The sequence below is a fragment of the Pogonomyrmex barbatus genome, unplaced genomic scaffold (assembly GCF_055798465.1).
Source record: "Pogonomyrmex barbatus isolate J1 unplaced genomic scaffold, ASM5579846v1 scaffold2, whole genome shotgun sequence".
Lineage (NCBI taxonomy): Eukaryota > Metazoa > Arthropoda > Insecta > Hymenoptera > Formicidae > Pogonomyrmex > Pogonomyrmex barbatus.
In genome coordinates this window covers 18,867,534-18,895,446 of record NW_028297116.1, presented here as the reverse complement: position 1 = coordinate 18,895,446, position 27,913 = coordinate 18,867,534, and the positions used below count along the sequence as shown (strand labels likewise).

The 27,913-nt window shown below is 37.0% G+C and overlaps 2 protein-coding genes, 1 long non-coding RNA gene and 1 pseudogene across 6 annotated transcripts in view; 3 read left to right on the top strand and 1 right to left on the bottom strand.

The window, feature by feature from the left end:
- Positions 1 to 3,865, top strand: part of LOC148936739 (uncharacterized) — a 49,298-nt gene extending 45,433 nt beyond the window's left edge. Inside the window, exon 3 of the long non-coding RNA XR_016139219.1 lies at positions 3,068 to 3,865. This is a non-coding gene — a long non-coding RNA (uncharacterized LOC148936739). The remainder of the gene's footprint in view (positions 1 to 3,067) is intronic.
- A 7,586-nt stretch (positions 3,866 to 11,451) lies between these two features.
- LOC105422272 (heat shock 70 kDa protein cognate 4-like) lies at positions 11,452 to 15,056 on the top strand. Its single transcript, XM_089076130.1, is given in 5 exon segments — positions 11,452 to 11,617; positions 11,739 to 11,808; positions 11,873 to 11,933; positions 12,986 to 13,087; positions 13,090 to 15,056. Coding segments are annotated over 5 exon segments (645 nt in total). The 3' UTR covers positions 13,336 to 15,056.
- A 366-nt stretch (positions 15,057 to 15,422) lies between these two features.
- On the top strand, positions 15,423 to 16,305 carry LOC148936738 (heat shock 70 kDa protein cognate 4-like; annotated as a pseudogene).
- Positions 16,306 to 18,496: 2,191 nt separating this feature from the next.
- Shrm (shroom) overlaps positions 18,497 to 27,913 on the bottom strand; it is a 130,740-nt gene continuing 121,323 nt past the window's right edge. For 2 of the 4 annotated variants that reach the window (XM_089077308.1, XM_089077311.1), the window contains exons 8-13: positions 27,014 to 27,593; positions 25,623 to 26,625; positions 24,909 to 25,056; positions 22,495 to 22,705; positions 21,818 to 22,084; positions 18,497 to 21,523 (exon numbers count right to left, since the gene is read on the bottom strand). In XM_089077308.1, the coding sequence (XP_088933434.1) occupies positions 21,272 to 21,523; positions 21,818 to 22,084; positions 22,495 to 22,705; positions 24,909 to 25,056; positions 25,623 to 26,625; positions 27,014 to 27,593 (2,461 nt within the window). In that variant the 3' untranslated portion in view covers positions 18,497 to 21,271. The remainder of the gene's footprint in view (positions 21,524 to 21,817; positions 22,085 to 22,494; positions 22,706 to 24,908; positions 25,057 to 25,622; positions 26,626 to 27,013; positions 27,594 to 27,913) is intronic. The other 2 variants (XM_089077310.1, XM_089077309.1) reach the window with 2 other exon arrangements.

The following is a 27,913-nucleotide window of genomic DNA, read 5'->3' as shown; positions in this document are numbered from 1 at the left end:
GCTACGGATGCACATGCACGGGTCCGACCATCCAGTTAAGCCGCGGAGTGTTTTTAATTAGGAGCACTATGCTAATTGTCCGGAGAACATTAACGGGACCATGCAGACGGTTAACGTGCTACTACGCGCTCGTATCGATCCCGCTACAGTCTTGTAACCGACGCGAAAATGAGAAAGAGCGGGACGTGCAGGGTAGGAAAAGGGATGGAACAAGAAGAGGAAACGAGAAACTCTGCGTGGCTGACGCAGGAAAACGAACCCGAGCTTGACGTTGCTTTATCACCGTTAAACCAACATTTATTATTACATGCATTCGAAAGTTCAGACGGAAATATGCATACGGAAATATGAAAATAAGCCGTAAAAACAATGTGAAAGACATCGACGCAAACAATTTTGAACAACGTAACAATTTTTTTTAATTTTTTTTATTAGCGGTACGTAAATATTTGTTCTAATTTAAAACGAACTGGTCGTGATTATAATTAATCACGTGAATTCGGAAATCTCTTTTTGAGTTGAAAGAATTTTTCTGGACCTTATCATTTTGTTTGGACAATACTTTTTAGAGTCTTTTGTTGTGGTCGGCCGATGATAATTTATTAATGAGTAATTGCGTTAGTGCGAGTGTGCTGTTAGGAAAGCATGCTTGATATATGCGGCTGATTGCAAATTTATGTAAATGTAATTAAACAAATGTCGCAATCACGGGGTATAAAGGTCGACATAAAGCGTCGGCATAAATTACGCGGTGGAGGCGCAAAAGTAAAGAAAAAGATGAATTAATGCGGTATGTTAAGTTTGCGCCGTGCCGAACAACGAGTACGTGAGTGTGTATATGTACAAATGTATGTGGTACACTTCACGGGGCAGTAACTAACTCGTGACATTTATTTCAGTGGCTGTACAGTAACTTTATCCGTCTTTTTACCATTTTCATTCCGCCCCGCTCTTTTCGTATTCCCCAGGAGCGAGCTTTCATTTTTCGTAGCGCGCGTGGCGCGGCATAAATATTGACAAAAATATGTTCTGTCTCCCCCGAGCATATTTAATTGCGTGACAAACACTCGCCGGTGGTCACTTTCTTTGCAGAACATTTGCGCTGTTGACTCGTCCGGTATATGAAAATATTAAGCTTTAATATAATTGCTGCAAACGCGGCATACACACGGCTTCTTCTCTCAACGTAATCTGTCCTCGCTATTTAATTTGGAGGATTAAATACTTGTGACAATATAATAAAGGTAAATTTTATACACAAGTAGTATGTAAACTCGAAAAAATTTTCAAGATATTAATATTTCATATTAATATTTCATAATATTATATTGCGTACATAATATGAAATATACACATTTCAGATTCACTGCTATATATAGGAATTAAAAATATTTGAAATTACATGAAAGAATGAAAAGAAAAGAACTTGGAAATATATCATAAACATCACTGTTATATTCAAAATCTGCATGTTAAATTTTTATTTTATAATCTATTATTAAATTTCTTACAAAATATCATTTTATTTATCAGTATGAGTTTATATTATATTTCTAATATGTATATTAGATTTAATCACAGAATTTGTTGCAGTGCTAACTAATAAAAAGTAATCAGAACGTGTTATGAATTCGGCAGTAAAATCATGCGAATTGCAGAGAAATAAGGTTTGAACTATTCTCATCATAGTTTACCTCGACAATTAATGGACATAATTATTTTTGAAAATTAGTGTTATATAAATTGATATAAAAAGGATGCTATATTTCTACCTGCTCGTTATTTTTGCCAAGTTCGTTAGTAATCGCTCGCATTCTCTCTCATTCGTCTGATTCGCGTTTCGAAAGCCTGCATACCCTGCATTCCGACATTTTTTTATAATTACGGATACGCGGGTTTCATAACTCGATTAATACCATTCGTTAAGGATCGCGTCGTGCGGAAAGCGGCGGAAACTGCGTAATGCGGGTAATCGAGTCGGCCCGATGAACGACGGCCACCGAAGTAACTCGTACTCATCGACGTTCACTAATGACACTCAATCAGCGCGCATAAGTATGCGTCGTCACGAAGCGCGCCTTGATTATTTCCCGCCGATTTGCACGCACCTACCTACGGATATAGTTGGATATAGGTAGATATATACGTATCCTGCACTTTGTTGCGGAGACAGTGCACGCGCGTGTTAATTAATTGCGAACGAGTGCACGCGCGAGGACGAGGACGCGCGTTCGCCAAGTTGTCGCGTGCAGCGGCGGCACATTGTGCCAGTGGATCTGGTTTCCCCGTAATGAGATGAATCATGGGAACTACGCGTACTCTCGCATGCGTATTTCTACGTAGGTACTACACGTAGGTACGTAGGAAATGTACGTACGTAACTTCGTAATACCCGAAACTGGACAGAATCGCGCGAGTTGGCGGCGGCGGCAGCTTCTGGTGCGGTGCGAATTGTTTCCACGGAACGATTCGACGCGGAAACTCTCCTTTCGCTCTGTAACTTCGTCTCGTTAATTAACGTAATCCGAATCGCTCAAGGCAAGCAGCCGCGCTTTAGCTATTTCACGATACGTGAAGATTGGTATCGTGCTACGACGACGCGAAGAACATGGTACTCCGAGTCTACAGCCTTTAATTACACGACATGACGGTACGTCAACGCGCATTTGTCAAATGACGTGAAATGATACAAAGTAAAAGTTGATATTGATTGATATTTTATTATATCCTTTTGATTAATTGCTAATTAATCGTACTGCAATCGTTGATTATTGCATTTGTCAAAATCAAGATTTATCTTCTTTTGATCTGTTTTGGGTTATGTACATAGCGATATTAAATGACTCAAGACAAAGATAAAGATCCTCTTTACTTATAAGCAGCACTTTATTTTGCTTCGCAAATAGACAGCATTCCTACGTGATCGATTGTGCATAACTATAGAATCGCATTCTAATCATGTAATCGCACCGTCTATCGCAACCTATCATTTGCATAGTAGTCATGCTTGATTCCTGCGCATTTCGTCAGTACAAATAGTCAATTACATTTCCCTCTGTGATCTCAGATTGACAGTCACATCGAGCAAAAATAAAAGATGATGTCGTTGCCTTCTACGACGGTACGAAGAAAACTGCCGTGGTTTCTGGATACGACCGAGTTTCGATCATTCGTCGGAACACTCGCCATGATCGCGAGCTCGAAAGTTTATAAATCTCGATTATTTTCACGGATAGAAACGCGGTTCAACCTTGCTGGCGCGGAGGAAAGGAGAGAAGTAATGCTACTCTATTGCCAGCATTAAAGTTATAAATCCGATGTCCCGTGCAGACGACAGGGCGATCCTGGCGAGATAATCCCGTAATCAGGCGATGCGAATGAACTTAAGAGTGTTTCTAAGCAGGCTACTAACAACAGTCACCGATGAAGCTCAAGAAATAATATAATATAAATCTTACGAATAGCTTGCACGTTCTATGTAAAACTTTCTTGATTTATTTGATATTTTTAGAACAAAGTAAAACATATTTCATCATAATACGTTTAAAGTAAAATGTTTAATCTCTTAAATGTTTAATCTCTACCTAGAAAAAAAACATTTAATCTTGTTATTACTTTATTTATAATTTATTCCTGACTTTATTTCATTTTATCAATAAACAAACTGGAAATATAAGTTTTGAAGTAATTATTTTTCATCAAAATGTGTTATTACTTTATTATATGAAATAAAATTAGTAATATGTTAAAGAGTTAAAAGTAAAAACGAGTATTTCGAGGGAATATCTTTCGAGCACGACGATATTTCCGCAGAGTCCTCAAAGGAACATCGAGGTCTTCTCGTTCAATCGAATTAAGTTAATTAAGGAAAGAGTAAGACGAGTGTAACGCGGTTAATACGAGGAGCCTCTTTGCTTTGCATTCATCTCCGGCAACCGTGAGCAAGTAACACGTTCCAAGTTAGGTAACACGTTCCTCCACTTTTCGAGCGTCTCGCTCATCGGTGCCGTTCTCTTTATCGCGGCGGTGCTTTTGCGAAGCGACTGCGCGCGCTTCGTTATATCGACGTAGAATGATAGCGGAATAATAACGTAAAGAACGAAATGCGGATTTCCGAGCGACGAAGTCTCACATAGCAGCCCCAGGGGGAAACGCCGAGACCGATAATTACTTTGATTCACGCAAATATGCGAACCGTGCACGATCGTCGTTGTCAGCTGACTGTAGCGACTGCCACGCGAATGGGCGCATCTGTACAGGCAATATTAATCGCATTCTTTTGTGGTTATAATGATTTTTTTCAATTGACGCAATTTCACATTACAAATTTAAAGCCGATGCTAACATTCTGTTACTAATCTCGTACTTGTTTCGATTTCGACTACCACAATCAGTTTGACGATGCAGCTGTATGATTTTAATTTTTAACTTTTTCCGTTTGGGTTTTTGTTAAAAAAGCATGATTGTATACGATGGGATTCTATATTTATGTATGTATAGCGAATTATTGCTGATAAACAAATTTTATTTAACTTTTACAAATTGTTAGATATTATTTCTTCTATGGTTTTATGGATATACATTTATTTTTTTATATTGATATCAAATTTTTAACAATCAGGTTCTTGTACATCGCACAGTTAGTTTCATTTTAAATTTAGAAATTGCAGAAATTATTTTTATATAAAATACACACTTGTACATAAGTACAAATATTGTTTCTAATAATATAAATATTGACAGTAAATTTTATTACGCAAATACATAAAAAAATAATATTTTAATCATTTCTTCTATTTTATGTATATTCTTTTTATATACCTTTATATATCTATCTACCTTTAGTCGAACATACATTATCAGATACATTATCTTGATATCTCAAGTTTTCAATACGTCAATGTAAGAACCCGTCTTTTCCATTGATCTTCTATGAATGCAGGGAGAGACGGCGAGGCAGACCGCTGTGGCACTTGTGATGCTTATTTCCCAGCCACTTTCGCGAACCGTCTCCCGAAGATTCAATCCAAATGCGCAGCACCGAGATTCTCCTTGGTTGCTCGTAAGGAATGCTCGCGTTTCTACGTCTGCGCGGGCTCGTTCCGGCATGTGCGACCGCAGCCTTCCGGCAGTCGAAGTAGCGCGGTACTCTGCATTTTTATGGGCGCATTACATTATCCGCGCTGCCCACGACGGTAGAACGAAGTAAGCACCGAAACTGTCCCCCGAAAGATACGTACGTGACGCGCGCGCATGTCGAGCTCAGCATCTTAGGAATCCACGAGGTTCGAAGGCGAATGGAAGGAGCGCCTCGAATCTCTCTCTTATTGGAAATTTCACCGATAACCGATGCTCCATTAAGGTACCACCGCGAAGAACGTGCTCGCTCGCGCGAGTATCTGCACTCTATGCATAAATTAATGCTACCCTCATGCTTCCTCACGTCTCGCGGATTCGGTCGTCGGATCGCAAGAACGCTGTTGAAGTAGCCGACGACGAGGGAGAAGTTCATTCGGGCGCATCGTTAACATGCCTCCTCCGTCTCGAACTGCTGACACGTTTCTTCAGACACGTTACGGCCGAGTGATTAAAGTTTCTTTGACCGAGGAGAGACGACGGTCCATCGTACGATAATCTCAGCGTATCTCTGGGAGCGTTCTCATTTATCGCGAGATGATTGCTGAAGCATGGGCTAATAAGGGAGCTGCGCGGTCTTTGCCGTCGCCAGACCCTTGATGAGCTTTAATTTACTCTCGTAGCTTACGGAATATAATAAATATCGCTTCCCTTCTGGAAGCAGTTAACTATGCCTGGATCACATACCGAGGGATAAATGCGCATTCTGCAAATGACAGCCATTATATTTTCGTTCTACGTGTCTAATGAGACTGATTCATTTGCAACTATGAGAGTACAAAGCAATTTATTTTACAATCAGGATTACGCTATCACAACTTAATCGGGATCACAATTCCTCGGATTTTAATTAAGGACAACAGTTGACTTTTTTCCACGTGATACATTTTGGGAAATTTTACTTTTGCACCTACATACGAGTTTATTCAACATTTTTATCCGTTGTTTTTGCATTGAATATTATTGTAATACGACAAACAACAATTTTTACATTTAATTGATAAATCTGTACAAATGGACGCATTATACTTTTCTGTATCACATGCGAGCGTGTGATAGGAAAGAATGGTCACAGAGACTCTTTGAATGGAACGTGATACTTATCGATCGGTCACGACACTTGTGAAATAACTGAGATAACATACGTTGTAATGTATACGCACCTCTGTCGAGTCCTTCGTTTATACCGTCGATTCATCTTTTAAAATACGCTGCCGGCTTGGAATTTTTGTCGTTCCTTGAGACAAGAAAAGTGCAGGCATTGAGATGTATATGAATTCATGAGCTTGTAATACGCCAGATATGCGTAGACGCCAAGATTTATTTATTGATCATTTTATTTATTAAAAAAAAAACCTCCAATCGTTAGCGTCCCATATTTCTTTGAAATAGGGGTGTAAAAAGTTAGTGGTCATGAATACTAGATGAGAAGTTTTTAAGTGGTGTAAGTACGCATTGACACGCCTTTATTGTAGCGTGGCAATAATTTCGTCGTGAAAGTGTAATTTACAGCGTTGTAATGTCCAACTAAATCTGAAATTCTTTGTAAGTCGCAAAATAGAAAAAAGAATAATGAAAAGAAATATGCGATGGAAGAAAACGAGATTCGTAAACCAGCCTCTCGCACACGCTTATAGCTTTTGATCATATTTCAAAACATGAGCCATCTCATTGAGGGTCACATAGGATTTCATGAATATCGTATTAGGCGTGACGTCCTATACGTCGTTTTACGTAAAGGCCGACACTTGATTCGAACGCGTGATATAGCAAGGCGTTACGTCAGCACAGCTTATTTTGGGGACCGGAGTTACATTTCCACAGAGAATACCGCGCTGAAAGTGGGATAGATCCAGTAAATATATTCGCGGTTTTGTGTCAGGGAAATCATGCCGTATTCACTTTATCTTGCCGCGGCATTCAGTCGATTTTCTTTACGTAGAGCAGCGGGGCGGTAACGACCGTGACTATCGAGCAACGCGCCACACCGTCGCGCCTAAAACCCGTTACAAAAGCCATGGACCGATTTCATTTTATCGCAACGTTGTCATCGGCGAATTACCGCGTAAACCGCCTGGACAGTGTTCGAGTGGATATTACGTTGGATCTGCAATAACTGTAAGCGTTTCAGGATTTATATCGCTTTGATCTCGGCCACCATATTGGACACAGTATGTACGCGCGATTTGCTAAGCCCCTTTCCGCGCTGAGTAACGCTGGACCAATCCGCTTTTGAAAATGTTGAGACGTTGCCCTTTCCGTTTTTATTTTAGTTTGATATTGAAAGTTAATAGTAAAGTTATAGTATCTATGATGTGTGTGTGTGTGTGTGTGTGTGTGTGTGTGTGTGTGTGTGTGCGTGTGTGTGCGTTTTTCGAATTTTTTATGTAACAGGCAATTAATATTCATTATCACTTTTGATGAATATATCTTTATCAATGTCTAATTTCTTCAATTAATTGGCTGTAAATCTTTTTACACAAATCAAAGAATATGAGAAACAATATGAATAATGTCTTTTACTTGTTTTATTGTGCATATAATAATTTAACCCAAAAAATCAATATTTTTTAATATTTTTATTTTTACAACTGTTTTATACTTTATAAAATTGTTTAACAGTTTTTTTTAACTGTTTTATATTGGTTTACTTTAATTTATTATATTTAGCTATTTCATTTTCAACCATTCATTATGTAAAACGCTTTTAGCTACTCGAGTCGAATCGATGCATTGAATAGTCTCTAATCATGCATGTTACGCGTATTTGTATCGGAAATCGTTCAATGATTGTTAACTCGATTCGAAAGCATCTACAGTTGCGATCGCATTCAGAAACGAGCATTGCAGACCGCAAAATTGGTAACCGATCTCATATTCCGGTTGAATCGCAGCCAGGAATTGAAGAGACATTCGAGACTACTGCTTTGGATCGTCCAGAGTTTTCCTCTGTATTTCTCCTCTTTCTCGCCTCTACCCGGAGATCCTCTCTATCCCTCCATGTTCACTTATGCTTCCTTTCACCAACGCATGCACCCCCATGTCATCCCTTTCGTCGCTTCCGTCCGCCTCCTTGCGGAACGATAAATTTTCTAGACTTAAATCCCGATTTTGTGCGCGATCACAACTATGATCACAACCACAATCACGATCACGATTACAGCCACGATCGCCTCCATTTCTGTTTCCATGTACGTGTATGTACGTACGTGGAAACAGTACGTGCACGCTGAGCGCGAAAGTACGGCTTGTAGCAGTTTCATGTGCCCTTGTTTACCGGTCTGACGACATATTTACGAGAGCTCGGGCCCCTCGATCCAATCTAGATATTCGGTTCGACTTTCCTCGTCACCCTCGACGTATACCCCCCCCTCCCCCACGCATCTATTTCGCGTCGCCTCCACGAGGCGAAACTTATCAGACACTTTCACCGCTTCCTCCTCTCATGTTCTTCCTTCCCTCTTCTTATTTCCTTATCTCTCGTGTCGGTTCATCCGCGTCCCGTACGCTGACGTCGCGTTGGAGTAAGCGAATTATTAAGAGCGCACGACACTCCGTGAAGCCATTCATTGTTTTCCACGTAGGTGGATTTATCGTCCTGGCGGGCGTCTCGTTTAAACCCCCTCCGTGCCGGCGGCGGACCAGTTTAGGGCGGATCTCTTGGCGTACGCGTCCGTGTACCCGTATTCTGAACGTAAGCACGATACACGTTCCCGAATTAACTCGGTTAAGCGATAATCGATCGGCTCTCCGGCTTGGCGTTTAAGGTAAGAAGGCTGAAATAACGAAGACGCAAAGCCACGTCGATCCTACCGTTCTGAACGCGAATATACTACTTACGTTCCGCAAACTTTTAATACTTTTATAGAAAAGAGATTATATCTACTCGGAGTTGCTAAATTGTAATGTTTTTGTAGAGTGACTTTTTGATTTTGTCAAAATAAATTGTACTATTTAATATAACCAGAATTCAAAACACTCTCTTTTTCTCTCTTTCTTATTTTTGTTTAAAGATACAATAAAAATATAATTATTTAAAATTGATAAGTTAACATTTACTAATTAAAATGATGAAAATCATAAAGCTTTATTGTTTCTATCAAAAATTCAATTCAATTTGAAATTTATGATTATGATGAGATTTCCTTATTAACATTAAAGAATTAAATTTGCTAATTGCATATCATATATTCGTAATAAAAATTAGTACATATCAATCTTAATATGGTTTCATACTTATTTTAACAAAAAAAAAGTTATAGCAATCAATAACGAAAAGAAAAGGAGAAAAAAAGATGAGAAAAGAAAGAGACTATAAGTTATCACTGAGAGTGGAAAAAAAAGTTAGGCAATTTCGGAACTTTATTATGACGTCATAAAAGAGGTTGAACCATAAGTAATTTTTTTTTATTCGTCGCGTGTACGATTTATATTGAAAGAAAAATGCTATATTGCCGTTATATTTTAATAATTAGTGTACGTGTATGCATGGTCATAATTAATTCTGCTTTAAAAAAGTAATTTCCTAAGTGCAGGTAAAGAGTCGCAGGAAAGAGAAAAAAAGAAATTTAAGAAATATCAAGTCAGCTTAGTTGCCACTTCTTGATAACGCATCATAACTTTTACATTATCTTTTATTCAATAAGCATGGCTTAACCATAATCTCTTTTTCATACGATCTTGGACATGGTGGAGAAGCTCAATATTTTGAAAGGCTCAGAGAAAATACACGTTTATTTTCTCTAACTCGGTTTAATGATGTGGAGAAGTCAGATTATTATACTATTATGCGTCGGATAATTTGTTGCGTGATATTTTTAGTATTTCTCTGTAATTATTGATAATTTTTAAAATGTAATTAACTTTAATTTCGGGGATACCATATCATCATGCGATTGTAACAATTAATATTATTTATTATATGTTATATTAATATCTTAAATAGTATTACTTGTTCCCATTTCCCATGCCGATTTTATCCTAAATTTTTGTAACTTATTCATATAATTAGACTTTATTTATATCAATTAAAATAATGTGACTAATTTTTTTATATCTTCAAGAAAAATTTTTTATGAAAGTATATATCAAAGTATATATCAAAAGTATATATCAAAAATAGACATATAATTATAATTGTATTTAGCTAAATTTATTAAAATTCAGAAGTGAGAAAATAGGACTTGTAAATAACTCGTTTTCATAGTCATATTTTATATCTTCTTTATTTTTTTAACTGCATTTAAAAATACTTTCCATTATTTTATCATTAATAAGTTTAAACTTTTAATCTAAACTTTTAATCTAAAATTTTGCTGAATAATGATGAAAATGTTCCTCAAACAAGAATTTCTTGATTCATATCGTATATCCTCACTCGTAAAGACACACGTACAGAAAAAAATAAAAACAATTTTAGTGTATGATTCAAGTCCAAAATATCAATTAAGACTATTTCGATCAAACCAGCCATTTAAAAAAATTCGATAATTTTAGATACTCGCAACTAGATGCTTCGTGTATAAATATACAGGCTGATTTTGCCGCTCGTGCATTGCTGGCGTGTATTACTTGGCAATAAGCCACTACCGTGTCTTTTGATGATCGTCGCCCTTCGTTCGTCACTCGGTTCACGACGCTGGTCACGAACATATTCGACCCTCTTCACATTATATGATAGCAAGGGAGTCAACGTGTCACGTGTCGAATTTACATATGATTCATATCGAATCTTCTAGCCGTTTTCAAAATTGTTATGCAGGACAGAATTTTAAGCTGTGCAGATTGTTGAAATTACATTTATCTTGCGTTCGTGTTTTTCCATCGCGCCTCACTTTCTGCCACAAAGCACCGTGTAATTGATCACCGGCATCGCAATCAACATTTTAATCAACCCTCTGTGTCTGTCATATTAATTTTTAATCGAATATATAATAATTAAAATATTGTTAGCAATCAACGTGCTGCGGAACGCAATAATATGAGCAATCCGGTAAGATTAATACATCGAAAGTTCGATATCTCGGGCGACAATACTAAAGCAAATAATTAGAAGACACATTACTCTCAATAAATAACAAGCAAAGATTTTCATCTATAATGTTATTATAGACCGAAAATTGAATTAATAAGTGTTAATGTTGGCGCAAGGGTGCAATCGGTCCTCAATTCCTACATAATTCATCGCTCTAATTATGACGCTCGGAACGACGAAGACCCGAAATTGACAGGACAATAGACAACGCCGGAGACGTTACGGAACTGCGATTCAACGATCAAGTCCACATCGCTGCTTCCCAAAATTTCTGGATCACAATGATAGCACCGACGGTCGGCATTGATCTGGGCACGATCTATTCCTGCGTTGGAATATTTCGTCACGGCAAGGTGGAAGTTATCGCTAATGATCAAGAGAATCGTACTATGCCGAGCTACGTCGCGTTCACAGAAGCCGAACGATTGATCGGCGACGCAGAATCAAGTAGACTGCCATTAATGCGATTTTTAGTGAGGCTATTCCTTGCACAGATCTGCGTTCGCTAGATTTGTCCTCAGCCTTTTATAAGTCGAATATATTATTTCGATAAAATTCATGCGATTAGGTCTCACGGTTTACAATTTTGCTGCGGGTAAAATTTTAACAATAGCGCCGAGATCAAGCGATTTGGCAAGGTTGCCGGTGAGCGCGTAGTTTACCCAATATATCCGTTGTTTTTGCTCCTGTTTCTGCTCGCAGCTGCGGTATTTCTCCATTGTTAGAACAAGGGAAGAAGGGAATCGCCGGAACTACCGGCGAAGTCAGTAATGCGCTCGTTTCGGTGCCGCCAAATCGACTCGCCGCTTCGAAATCTACTATCACTCGTATACGGACCTTGGATACGGCTAGCCCACCGTAACAGACTGTTTATGATGCTGATAATAGCCACAACCGCTTCCTTTTGGAGTGGTTGTCTTAGCTAGACTCACGTTCGCCTCCAATTAGGACTACATCTCGACACAATTTAGTCGACCAACGTTACGATAGAACTGTACGTTTAATCCTGAAAGCACAGCAGACAGGGATGAGAGAGATGAGACTATCTCTAGAATTTATAAATTATCACGTTACTCTCAGTGCCTTTTATTAATTTTTTCTTGGAGTTTATAAAGATTTATAAGTTAAAGTTTTATAAATGACAAATAAATTAATCAAATTTCTTCATTTAGCAAACTATTTCTAAAAAAATCGCGTAAATTCTTTATTATCATTCATTTTATATATAGAAAATTTTTTTGTATCATTGTATATATTAAAATTTACTTAAAATTAACAGCGATTTAAATACAACAAAAAAAAAACAAATTGCTTTATAGATGCGAAAAGATTAAATAGTACACTAAGAAAAAAATGCTGTTGAATCAACAGCATAGTCTAATTGGAAATAATTTTGTTAATTCAATGACATTATTAATGAAACATTACATGCTCTTGTTTTAATAATCAAGATCTTCGTTTCATTAATGTCATTGAATTAACAAAATTATTTCCAATTAGATTAATTTTTGAGATAATTCGAAGATTATCCATTAATACAATCTGATGTGAAGCATTGATCTTTTATTGTAATCAATGATGGCAAGCCTAAAATCCAGTTGCATAAAGTGAGCGCATTAATTAAGTATATAAATAACGGAAGAAAGCTCGTTCTGATATACCTGAATGAAAGAGGAAAGAAAATACCTGTGCTACGTGAAGAACTAGGTCGATCGTACTGACTAAGCACGTTTTCTTCTTTCATAAGTTTTATCCGGGTGAATGTTTTTCATTCTCGTACCGCTCCATTAATTACTCGTTGCGTATTATTACAAGGGCAAAGCGAAATCTTTCTTCCCTGAAGAGATCTCCTCGATGGTTTTGACTAAGATGGAGGAAACTACGAAAGCTTACTTGGACACGACCATCACGAACGCCCCGTGATCACGGTGCCGGCATACTTCAACGACTCTCAACGTCAGGCTACGAAGGACGCAGGCACCATCGCCGCTCTGAACATCTTGAGGATCATTAATGAGCCGACCGCAGCCGCCATCGCTTACGGACTCGACAAAAAGGGTCGCGGTGAAAGGAACGTTTTGATCTTCGATCTCGGCGGCGGTACTTTCGACGTATCGATACTGACTATCGACGATGGCATATTTGAAGTAAGACTGCGTATCTAGTCTAAAGATAGGAGAATAGTCTACATACTATGGATATATTTTTAAAGTTGATTTTAAACCTATCGAATAATTGTGTAAAGGATAGAATACTTAAAGCAAGCGATTACATGAACATTAGAATTCTTTAATATTTAATTTCAAATCTGAATTATAAATGTTTTTTGTTTAACAAGTACAAGTAATTTAAAAAGTTTGTTAACTTTGATGATGAAATCATCATTTATTTTATCTCAAAAATAATCCGAAAATTAAATATGATTTAAAAAATATTTTTTAAAAGACATTTTAACGCGAGATGTATGATAACGTTTACATCTTACGCATATTTATTAAAAATTAAGACAACAATTCGTAACATTTATGCGAAAATGATTTTAATAATTATCTGGTCACATTTCGCGTAAGAATTTGTGAGAAAATACAAGAAAGATCTGATGAAGAATAAATGAGCTGTCCGTCGGTTGAGAATTGCTCGTGAACGTGCCAAAAGAATTCTGTCCTTCCCAAGTCAATTGCAAAATCGACACTTTGTTAGATGGTATTGACTTTAACGTTTCGATTACATGCGCTCGTTTCGAGGAACTAAATCAAGATCTCTTTAAAAATATTCTATCCCGTAGAGACATTTCATGACATGGATAAAGCGAAGATCCCTGCTATAGTTCTTGTCATGAACCAATGAGGATACCATGCATTCAAAAACTTCTGCTAGTTATAGCTAATCTCGTGTCATTATTTTACCAACCGAGGTATTTCAAAGATGAGGTAAAACCCTGCGGTTAAAACAATTCGTCATTTAATCAAGCAAATTAACATTAGTTGACTCAATTTCCTGTGATAAAAGCCAAGATCCAAGATAATGGTTTAAGTGTTTACATTTGGTGACAAAATACATTAAAATGCAATTCAATTTTCACGCGCCGTCATCCCCTTCTTCATTCCGACATGGAGAAAAGTTGTAGGGGTGGCACGTGTAGAGAAAACACGAGGGTCCCCAGGTATTCGTTACAGCATTAGTGAGCTAGATGATAAAATTAACAAACACTCCTGTTGTTATTCTCACTGTAACTGTCGAGAATCGACTGTCGAATATATTTTCTGTCGATATTATTCTCTAAGAATTAATGATAGAATTAATGATGAATTGATTAATGATCAATCAATGGTCTTAGGATTTGTTTAACGACAAGAAATTAAATAAATCCGGACGACGTTATTGCCTACAGCGGTCCAAGCTGCCATTTTACACGGCGACAAGTCCGAGACTGTGCAGGGTCTGCTGTTGCTCGACGTAACTCCTCTCTCTCACTTGGCATCGAGACAGCCGGCGGCGTAATGACTGTTCTCATCAGACGCAATACGACGATCTCGACAAAATAAACGCAGACGTTCACCACATATTCTGACAATCAGTTGAGCGTGCTGATACAAGTTTACGAGGGAGAAAGGATGACCAAAGACAACAACCTTTTAGGAAAGTTTGAGCTTTCCACCATCCCACCGGCACCACGAGGGACACCTCAGATTGAAGTAGATTTCGCGGAGTACAGACAAAATCAGATAAAACAGAGTTTCACAGAGGCAATTGAGATACCAGGAAATATAAGAAGCGTAGAAAGAGTTTGTTATGTACTAACTTGAGTTTTTTATAGGAAGGTAAACCATTATTCCTGATTTAGTTTTTAATCTAGAATTTTTATAATAAATATAATAATCTAATATTTAATAAATTAAAAGATAAGTGAAAACATCTACCAGATATATATTAGAAATATATACTATTAGAATTACGTAAAAATTATATTATATAAAATTATATATTATATAAAAAAGCAAATTCTTTGTAATATTTATTTATATATAAAGTTTTAGTATTGAATCAATTTATGTTTAAATAGAATTAATGGCTAATGTATGATAAAAAAGAGATAAATTATTAATGAAAATAGTTTTATATATAAATATATATATATATATTTTTATTGGCATCATTTTTTGTTATCCTCGAACTTGTCTTACTTTCTTCGCAAGACTCATTGCAGCATCTCCTTTACCGAGGTTGACCGCTTTAACGATCACCGATCAGTAATTAAAAGAGAGAGCCCCCAGGGCTCAAACGGCTAATAAATGTTTCCAACGATCGACGTTGGAGATAAGAAAACAATCCTACGAGGTAATAGGCCCCGGAATGGACTGTACCAAGATGCGAGTATTGCAATAAAAAAAAAGAAGGAAGAATCCTCGAGCGAGGACGTGTAGGTCTCAAAGGATAAGAACGAAAGCAGAGGGTGATTCTCATGTCCCGAGATTCCTTTTCTGCCCGTTGCCATCGGCGTACGAATCGGAAGAGACTCTATTGGAATTGTCAGACGTTCGGATAAGCATCCGGATGCTGGTCAGTGCACGGAACGAAATCGCAGAAGAGAACGAAAGAAATCGAAAGCAGACAATCGACCCAGTTGAAGGGAAAAGCGGGGAAGGAACGCAAAGAGGATGCTGCGATTTTTCCCACGAAATTTATTTTTGTCTTCAGGTTACAATTGACATCGACATCAACGATATCCTGAATGTTTTCGTGGTAGAGAAATCGACAAATAAAAAGAACAAAATAACAATCACCAATGACAAGGGACGCATCAGTAGAGAAGACATCGAGCGAATGGTGAACGAAGCGGAAAGATATCACGTCGAGGACAAGAAAACAAAGGGAAAAAGTTGCGGCTAAGAACAATCTCGAATCATTGCTTTAATATGAAGGGTATGATCGAAAAAGAGAAGGTCAAGGAGAAAATCGCAGATTGACCGACAGCATATCATTCAGAAATGTAACGAGATCAAATATATGAATATTAATATTTTAATGAAAAATTTCGAGATTCTGAGATCAAACATTCTGAGAAGGTACTCTTGCAGTTTATTTGGTTTCATATATTTACGATAATGGTATATCCGAATGAAGCACAGTGTTAATGTGTGTGTTAATGTGTGTGTGTGTGTGTGTGTGTGTGTGTGTGTGTGTGTGTGTGTGTGTGTGTGTGTGTGTGTGTGTGTGTGCGTGCGTGTGTGCGTGTGTGCGTGCGTGTGTGCGTGTGTGCGTGTGTGTGTGTGTGTGTGTGTTTTGAAACGATGCTGTCTTTTATTAGAAAATCATTTAAATCATGGGAAAAAACATTTTATCGAAACAATGTATATTAAAAAAAATTTCAGACTATAAATTCTAAATTTTATTTAATGCTAATGATCATTAAAATGATTTAAAAATATAGAAATGTATACTGAAAGAGTTATTCTATAAATAATGATTAGTATATGTGGAATTAGTATATGTTGGATTTAAAAAATATTATATATTATAAATACATGGAGAAAGATAGAAAAATATATAATAAATTTCTATAATTATTCAGAGAAAGAGAAAAAGGAAAATTGTAAATATTAGTTACGCAAAAAAAATTGTTGAATATTTTATACATCTTATAATTACATTATTTCTTGAAAAATTTGAAAATGTGTAAATTTTAAAAAATAATTGATATTTTTTTACAAGATTGATTTATTTTTTTCTATTTAAAGATGATAATATCTTATCGGGATAAAAGAGAAATCGAGAGACTTTTGAATATATTTTGAAAAACTTGATATTTTCCATTTGATGATATTTTTCTTGTTATCTATTATCACCAAAATGTTTCAGAGTTTCTACATTTTCTGTTATAGGTAAAAACGAAATATTGTATTCATATTTATAATTATTATTATTATTCTATTAATGTTTAATATATATTACATTGAAATTAATAATATTTAGTATATAATTCGGTATAATAATAATTAAGTTCATATATAGAAAAATTCTTTGTTCCAGTATTATACCAGAATCTTCAAAATGCAACAAGCAACTAGAATAAGGTTTGATTATCGAAGAAATAAAACTATATTTAGTTTGTAATTATTTATAAAGATCGCGGAAGAATCCAGACAATATTTATGCCTAAAAGACATCATAAAGACATCTTAAAAGAGACATTTTTAAGATTTTATTAAAAGATATCTAAAATATTGTCTTTTATATAATAAGACATTCTTTAGGAATTTGTATAACTATTTATTATATAGTAACTATTATATTATATAACTATTATAATTATTATCGACTGTAACATTTATCGAGAAGCGGCTATATTTATTGATTGAAATAAATGACACGACCAATTTCAATATAATGTAATCTATGAAAATATTAACAGTTAATTTTTAATACTTTAATACTTACGTTAATCCTTTAATATTTTGTATTATTATAATATTACAATAACGTTTAAGATGAAGCTATTCGGAAATGTATTGACATGAAGAACACGAGACAAAATTTGGAATTATCTAATAAATCGATATATCGTTGACATAATACTTAAGCAATTTTAATAACAATCTATCTGTTACAATCAGTTTTATTAGGAAAATATTAAATCATTGATGTACCGATCAGATAATTCCAGCTTTTACCTCTTCTGTCTAATGTGTTTCCGTATCATAAATGTTTATTCTATAATCTATCTAAAAATTGTCCAAAATAATATTCATCTTAAAGATGTCTTTAAAAAGATATCTTAATTTAAGACATAAGATATCATATAAAGCGTCTTAAAGATGCTATTCTGAAGTTTCCAAAAACATCTAAAAAATTTTAAGACGTCTTTTAGACGTCTTAATGAGGGTAAAATCATTCTGAGTAAAATCAATGTATGATTGAATGATAATATAATATAATCTTCAATTTTTTAAAATAAATTTATTTATTAAATTTATTTATTTATTAAATATTTTAATTATGGCTTTATTTATGGCTACAATTTAATATTCAAAAGAAATGATTTAATTTGTTGTACTAAGTAAAAATTTTGCTGCAAATTTTAACATGTAATATGCAAATAAAAAATGTATAATATAAAAAAAATATCATAAAATGAACTTTTGTGATATTAATTTAATAATTTTAGCTTATTGTTATTTACTCAAATAAAAGATTTATTAAAAGATTTATTAAAAAGAATATTATTTCACAACAAATTTTTCAAATAGGACAATTTCTTATAGAACTAATAATCTTTAATAACACAAGATAATTAGAATATAATAGGTTACTATAAAAAAATAGTCATTTTGTATTTGAATTTCAACATGTTATTTATTGTAAGCGAGCTTAAGAAATGTAATTATCGTAATGATTTCGTAGTACATTTGAATGGGATATATAATATTGTCAGACTAACAACAACCTAACGTTGTTGCTTACAGGTGACACGCAAATGTGTATGTGTAATTATTATGTTGTCTTCGCATCACGTAAAATTATATGTGGTAATATGTACACAGCGAGAATGTTAAATATTTATGTCTTCAGCTGTAATGATAGCTTACGAATTAATGGAACGTTTCTTCTCGTAAAAATAGATATCCAGAGCACCATGTTTCGATTAATTTGTTATGTACAACAGCTGCGCTTTATCCATAGCGAGGAAGTACAGATGACAGTCGCATTCGATATGTCGCCGTCGCGTGATGTTTTGCTGCTCGCAAACACATTATAACGGTGGCTGCTACTTTCAATTAACGGCAAGATTGCAGTACCCGCCGCAGCCGGTTCGCGAACGTCGAGAAACAAACGAGGAACAGAAACTGACTATTACGCCGCAAAATTTTATGCCCTGTACTCAGTCTTTCTCATGTATAATCATTATCATCGCGGCCGTCTGAGTCCCGGCTTGTGACACGCTATCTCCGGAGCCGCACTGTCTACGATTCAAAGCTAAATATCGTCTGAGATCAAACGCATTTGCCTTGCAAACTGGCATCGTGAAGAAGTTTACATTTATAACATACGAGTCTGAATAAAATCGAACGTCTTTTTATTTAGACGTGATCTTTCTGATAGAAATATAGTTCAAATGGATTCCATCTCGAGATCTATGGGTTCTCGGTAAGTGTTTCATTACCGAGCTCAAAGATTCTCGGAGGTCCGTCTTTCAATGTAATTTTGCTTGTAGTCTCTTCTCCGCTCTCGGTAAAATAGCGATGAGCGGGGAGGGAGTAGAAAGAATCGGTACAAGAAAAACACGTGATTGTGAAAAACGCGCAACAAACAGGGACATAAAACGGAATAGAGAAAAAACGAAATGAGAATTTGTCGAAGTGACCGTGGCATAAAATTTCTCGCTGGACCACCACGGAGGCTCGAATATGACACACAATCTTGCGGTACTTTCGAGAGTCCTTGGTGAATTCGTACAGAGTAAATAAAATCACAAGCGTCTTAGAAGTCCACGAGGACCTCCGGGGGTTAGAATAATACGTAAAAATAGTACTTGTTTTTATGTGTATATATGTATGTATGTATGTATGTATATATGTATGCATCTGTATGGATGTGTATCAATGTGTGAATATATATATATAATATATATATATGGACTTATAATCTATTTATTATTATATATACATAAAATGTCGCTTCGGTTGCCTGCATCGCTTAGTTATTTAGACGCCGTACAGTTGTTTAGACAGAACATGAACTCCTCTTATTCTTATATCACACGTCGTATATAAGAAGGCACCACGAGTAATCCTTAGATCAAGAATCTATCGATTTGCGTCGCGACCAACAAATTGGTATAACTAGGTAACATGCATTCTTAAATATTCAGCAATATCACTCTAAATCGTTTCTTTGATAAAGAGCCCTCTAAGCATGTAAGAAATCATTTTAGGATTTTCGAGCGTCCATTATTTACGCGCATATTAGCGAATGTCGCACCGGAGTTATACTGCACGGCGTTACTGACGCATTTTCTAAATACAGCTTGCGCATAAAAATATACACATACACATATATATCTATAGGATATAGATATATTTAGAAAATATATTAAAATTTTGATTTCAATAATTTTCAAGTACATTCCACGCAAAATAATTATTAGCGTTGATCGGACGCGAAAATAATACATATATATATGTATATGATTTACATATATATGTATCACTAGCCGTATTATTCCTTATGCAATGTATTACTCCTTATGCAACGTATCTTAATCAATCATTCTCATTTTTCTCTTACGCACAATCTGTTAGTCAGAACTTCATATTGTTCTTGGTATTTATATTTACAAATGTATTTTGTAACTGTTGTGATCATTCTTACGCAAAATTTTAATTTCTCTTAGAAAGAAAAGAAATCTGAAACAATAACTTTTACAATCTTTATTTGTATTGTACCATAGCGCCTCGTAATTTTTTCTTTAATATGTCACACAATGTATAAGTGATACATTATTTTCTTTTTGTGGATCACCGGGGAAACACGACAAAATCGATGCAAGCTTAACAAAGACTAGGCATTTAAGGCTTCGGGATCACACTTGGATCGTAAGGATATCAGGTTTAACCTGTTTTTATTTCATATGCAAGGAAAATTTTATGCATTTAACTTTCACATTACTTTAATATGTATTAAGTTACACAGCATTTTTGTAACGTTATATCAAACGTTATATTTTATTTGTCGTTACGGGATATGATTCTATAGATTTAATTTCAATGTGTTTCTTATTTAAATTTTCAAAAATGTTTAATTAACCACTGTTAATTCTTAAAGTAAACAACACAAATTATTTACAAAAATACAAATATTACAAAAATAATTTTTGTATTATTTTTTTAGACAATGATTGAAAGTTGACCCATTTAAAAGATGTACATATTTCTTTCCGTATCGTTTCTTTTTTGTGCGTCCCCGTAACTTTTCACCCTTATTAACTTATACTTTCGAATCAACTTGACTCATTATGCGGAACATCATTGTTCACGCTTGGAAATGCACAGCTATTTACGAATCAATTTCATAATAACTTAGCATGTAAGTCCTTCGTTACGACTAGTCAATTGCCTCTTTCAACGCAGCTAATTGCTCCTCGCCAAGCTTCACCTTGTCCTGTATCTCGCGACCGTCCACTATCAGCTTCGCCTTCATGTTAATGAAATGCTGGTAGTCAGCAAATTCCTCTTCGTTCAGGTACTTAGCTAGGATCGCTGACATGTTTACGCTACGTTTATCAATATTATTCTTCAGAATCTTCGCTTCTTCTAATTGATCCATTAATTTGTCTCGTTTGCTCTCTAAAATTTTCTGCACACAATAATATAAGATTAAGAAGATAATATAAGATAAAAAAATATTTGTGCATGTGTGTAATTGCAAAAGATTTAACGCTTAAAAATTTACAAAATACTACCACTAAAGTTAAAATAGGTATTTGTAAAATATTCTTTTTTTTTTACAGAATAACCAACTATGTATTACACAATTTTTTATCATCAAATCATATATTGAACTGCTATACATCTTATTTCACTATAACTTTTAATTGAAGCCGGAAGAGCGTTTGCAAGTATGTAAGAAAATGAGAAATTTTATACTTACTCTCTCCGCGTGATCGGCCGGCATTCCATAAAGGGCGTTCTCAGCGCGAGCCAACCTGCCGCTAAGGCCGAGAAGAAGACTCGTAATCTTGCCGACTTCCTCTACGTGATTCCGATACTTGGATGCTTCCGGCGGACGAGCCACAACGGAAACGCGAGCGGCGACTCGCGCACCTAGAGCCTCGTTCACTTCACCCTCCTCTCTTACGGCGTCCTGCTCGGCCCTGAGAACCACCAATTTCCTGTCGAGGCGCATCATCAATTCCTCCTGAAAAATCATCCATACATCTGGAATATATGCATAAACTGATAGAGAAGATACTGTGAGAACGCCTATAGTTTTTATTATGAGTTTCGACAGTCCAAGGATATCTAATCGACGTGAATAAAAAATCGGAATGATTTACTATGTGAACAACTAGTTAAGTAACAGTCCAGCCTTAAAGATATATGATAAGTAGAAATTCCAAAGCACGGTAATTACATTTTACATAAGACTGGATTGTACTCGGAGGCAAGATGAAACGATACTTATTATCGTCTTATCTCCGTAATCATTATTATTCCACCGCCTATAAGCGCATACCGATCAAATTTAGTCGCAGGCAACCGTGGAGTTAATTATAGCACATCGTATAATGGTTTAATTACGCTCCGGTTTGTGGAGTACAGTCGTACCTTTTTTTGCCTAAGGTCAAGGCTGTTCGTTGGTACAATCGTCGGCGCATCCTCTTGATGTGTTAATCCCTCCGTCGTGACATCCCGGGAGTATCTCGTCAGGAACCTCGCCTTTCCCTCGGATGTCGTGAAATAAGCTGAAGTGGGGGACAGGGGGCTGGTAGAATCGGCCGACAGTGGCGTGACGGGAGCTGAGGGTATCGTTTCGTGCCTGAAAAGAATTTATTGCGATGATTACACCTCCGGTTGGTTAATGCGGACTAAACCGGATCGTCTTTCCTTCTCTCTCTCTCTCTCTCTCTCTCTCTCTCTCTTTCTCGCGGCGTTTATGCAGAGATATTCCTATAATTGTCATCGTTGCGAGAGGGCAAGAAATTGCGTCAATGAACGTGAGTCACGATTGAATTAATCTCCACGTTTTTGAGACAAGGCAGGAGAGACAGAATGATTTGTAAGCGGATGCAAAGGAATATTCTGCGGCGTAGAATTCACGGTTTATTTTCGTAATCTCAACGTCCGCGATGAGTAATGGAGTCATACGCGTGATACTAGATAAATGTTCAAGTTCATGGATAGGAAACGTTCAATAAAATAAAATGTTGATTCACCGTAGTCCATAATCCAGTTATGATTGTTATCAGTTAGACGACAGCATGCGCGATCTTGTATTTCTAGGCGAGTCTATAAAAGAGGTGAAAGTGATAAAGAAAGGAAAGCGAGCTGTATTGAATCGCGCGTTATTTAAGAAAAAGTCGTTCGATTGTGTGATTTGTTTATGTCCGAGACCAGTTAAAAATAAAATACCACAGCTAAGAAGCGGAAGCGGATTCCAACGTAATTATCCTTTCAATCCTTTGCATGTTTACGCCGTATCTCCATACGAAATTGTCGCGATTTTTACTGCTATTTAAAATTGCTTTCGAAAGTGCCAATTCTTCTTTCTTGTAAAATATGGTAGAAAGTACACGCATACGGCTAAAACTAATTTAACGTAACGTGTTACGTCCCTCTCTCGTGATTTTCGGTCAATGTGTAAGCAAAGATTTTATTGCGTTCCCTTGAACACAATTTGTTCGCACGTGAAATTTTAATTTACAAGTCGTTATGTGGCACACGAGAATTTTTCGATATCACCGCTTAAGACTGAATGAAATAAAATCTGAGATTGTATCTACTCTTCCGAAGGCCCCATTTCCATTTCCCGTTCGACTTGTTACAAGTACGCCGAGCACTCTTCTAAGACGACGCGTCACTTTCAGCCATATGTTGGAGACTGGCAAATAATATGATGCGTAGAGAACAAGCACTGAGTAGTTGGGCTTGACAATATCATTTATGGCGGATTACGTAACAGTCTCGATGCTTTGGCACTTTCTCTTCGAGCACGGAGGAAGTATTGTCCGTGAGCGCGCAAGAAAGACCGGATCGACGAAAAAGGGAAAAATCGCAACGTCAGAAAAAATAAATAACAATAGACAGTAATCGTGAAGTGCATTGCGATAATATGAACATATCGACAATAAATACTTGAATATATAAAAAGATGTTTTTGCGATATGATAATTCGTGCGTAAGACATATCTGGAATCAACAAAGAATAAAAAGCGGAAGCAAGAATGAAAGGGATAAGATTACACAAAGAAAAGAAAAGAACCATCTGCACTTGTATGTTTGTACAAGACATTCCCATCTGCTGCTGCTGTCGGTTTGTTAAACTCCGACGTTTATCATCGTTGAAAAACAACAATTAAAACCAGACAGCAATGAAAGTTCATTAACGACTGTCAGGAATTTTGCCGTCTACGCCCACGCGAACGTCATCGGATAATAAAGAATCCCTACATGCGTCTGGTTAAACGAGATATCTTTAGACGCGTGCCGTCTTCTTTTCGCACGAAATATTATGCGAAGAACAGATACATCTGGCGTTTCTTCTAAAAAGATCCGCAGATTTATTTTACTTGCAGTGGCGGCCCACACAGAGTGCGAATGCGGGATTAAAGAAACTCAAATGACAGTTGCAAAAATGAGCAAATGAAGCTTCTACTCTTGTTTATTAAGATTATATGGTGCCTCCTAGACGTCGACCAATTAAGTCGAGTAAAGAGAATCGCGAATTTGCACTTGTAATGAACGCCTTCGTATGCCATGGCATTCGAGTTGATTAATAGCACGTAATCCAATGCTCGCGAGCACGTGAAAACTATCAATTATCGCGTTTGGTCTATATTTACTCTGTCCTATCTGCCTCGTCCGTAACAACAATCTTGCTGACCCTTACGGACGCACGGCTGGATGAAGACAACGTGCGTGATATCGGAGCGGCGTGAGCTGCCTGATAAATACGCCTTAATTAAGTAAACCTCAACCGAAAAGAAAAGGAGCAGGAAGAAATGAGAATAAGAAAAACTCACTTTTTATCGTCCATGTCCGCATCTTCGCTGCAGGAGGCCGTTGACTCTTCCAGGGAGAGCCGTTGCCTTGTTCGTGGCTGCAAGGTCGCCTCCACCCTGAACAGACCGGAAACGTAGTCGGTGGGTTTCTTGTGCTCCGGCGCTGGAACTGATAAGAAGCAAAAAAAAAAAGGGACATCATCAGGCATTCTCGGTAGGCGCGTTTCCCTCCTCGCACACTTCGTTTCACGCTCCAGGGATCTCCGCGTCCTTACGGAAGCCATAATGTGACAGGGGATTGCATCGAATATCGCGGCGGCAGCGGCGGCGACGGCATATAATTGAATAAGGCAGTGTCGTGTCGTTGATTAAGTTAGAGCTTATTAAAACAGAGGGTTTATTGCCCTCGAATGCTTGACTCTACCGTGTCCCAGATGATAATTGCGCGCGCGCGAGTGTCAGAGTGAAGCTACATACACGTGTGCATAAAAAACCGCATGCGACAGTATAAGTGTAACGAGGACTAGGTATATCATATATATGTTAGCGAGATCTGCATTAGCGAATGCCATTCAAAAATTGAACATCGTATCTAACTGAATCAATTCCATTGGCGTGTATTAATGGCGACGTGGAGCAAATAATAAAATCGCCAGATGAACGACGCTCTTCAGAAGTCATTACTCATGCGATTGAGACAGAACGATAAAAGGTAACGATAAAGAATATACTCACCGAGTATGGGCACCAGTTTGTCGTTGGGATTGAGTTGACTGGCTAAATCCTTGCTGAGCTCCTCGCACTCGATCTCCTCCGGTAATTTCTTCCTAGATTCCGGAAGCGGCCGCTGAATCTTGCTGACGCAATCTTGCTCCGTATCTTCCAAGATGTCCGTTTGCGAGGCGGCATCGCTGGTAGCCGCGTTCACCCGGAGCACGATCTCGGTACGTTGTACTAACGTCAATCCTTCTATGCCCGGTTGAGGTGACACGCAAAGCGACGACCTCGGCGACAACTTGTCCTCCTCAACCGGCGAATTCCTCGGGGAGGAAGAAGAGGATGCTTTGGAAACGCTTGAGATCGAAGACGTGGATGATCTGCCGCCAGATCTGAATTTCGAAGACGCGGAAAGTCTTTCGACACGCGAATCCGTATCACTCGTTTGACTCAGCTGGCTCGGCGAGTTGGATCTGTTCCAGGAACATGTGTTATCCGTTTGAGTCGGACTGGAAACTTTTCTGTTAGAGGCGTATTCTATTCGGGCTTCGTTCCGCGTGAGAGAATCGAAAGAACTCTTGGGAGGCGATCTGGATAGCAAAGCTCGAGGCGAGACACGAACATCTATCGACTTTCCTGAGGAAGAAGTACTCGAACAACTTCCAGATCGTCTCGGAACAGCTCCTCGTGGACTTGCAGTCTCGATAATATTCGGTGATCTCGGTGGTGAACTTGTCGGTGGTGGTGGCCTATCGGAAAAGATAGTAGCTTCTATCGAGCTCTGCGTTTCGTGTTTTCTAGACCAGCCGTTGTCATAATTCGAGGCCACTGACGATGTTGTGGTACTGATAGAGTACGTGGATAATGTGTTATTTGACGTTGATACACCACTCATTTTTTTTTCATTACGGCGATTTAGTAATTCAATATTCTGCGAAGTCATCTCGATCGTGGCGCTTCTCTCGCGGAAAAAGTCATCGCTGGTGATTGGGAGCGGGCCATTAATTTCTCGTAGCTGCTTCTGAAAGGAATTGTTCAAATCTCATAAATTGCAAATTTTGCAAAAAAAAAAAATCAAAAATAACAACACAATAAGTAATACGTCACAATAAATACGATAAAATGATAGAAAATTTTAAACTTTAAAAAGACGTAATCGTATGAAGCACATAAATTGAAGAGATCGAATAATATTAAATTATTCGAATGACAATAACGAAATAAATGCCGGAGTGTCGAACATATCTTATGCAAGCTCGGCAAGAAACTGAATGTTAGAAAAGCATAAACTGAATTCGCGCGTCCTTGACACTGCTATATTTACAGGTGCAAAAATAGATAGACCATTGAGATGCGAAAAATATACACGTAAATATCATTATTAGAAGATAAATATCCGGAGATCTCACCTCTCTATTTTGAGATAGGGGCTCGCAGCTCGCTGCCAACTTCCGACGTTCCCGCTCTAGCTGCCTGTTCCTGTCATTAAGGACCTCCACGCTCTGCGGCGATAGTCTTTCTCTGCGTTGCTCGTAGTCGTGTCTTTTTTCCGGATGCCTCTTTTCTTGATAATGATGATGATGATGTTGATGTCGGTCCTCGGTGTCGTTGTTGTTGTTTTCATTAGTGCGAGATCTCGCGTCGCTGGCCTGAAGCTTTTTGCTGAGATCGTGCGAGAGTTTACTGACCACCTCTGCCGAATGTTGCTGCTGTTGAGAACACCTGTCCTCCAATCGATGATGAAGAGCGTCCACGCTGTGCGATTTGGAGAAATCAGAATGTTGTTGATGATGATTGTTGTGATGATGGTGATGTTGTTGTAATTGATGATTCGGTGTAACACGTAAAAGTACAGGATCGTCGTGATCCCTAGGAGGTGGCCAGTCGTCCATCCGTGAGGTTGGTGACATAGTTCTCTTGTAGCTGCCTTCGCTATCAGGAGCACCACGCTCTCGTCTGTAAGCCAAGTAGGAAGCTTTAGACTGGCTTCTGAAACAAAAAAAATATTTTCAAGTGATGCACAAGAGGAACCAATTCATGGTACTATCGATAATTAAAAAAAAAAAATAGAAATATCTTATCTGTTTTGATAAGATATTCGCACTAATAAAAAAGATGTCTTAAATTACACGTTTATCAAATTCTTAAATTTTTTAATATAGAAATATATCTAATGAATTATTTCATTTTTGAATAGTTTTTTTTATTATATTATAATATCAACAAATTTTATAATGATGTTTTTCTTATTTTATAATTAATTTTTATACATGCATCAAAAGTGGGAATGTTTCCAAACAAAATAAGCA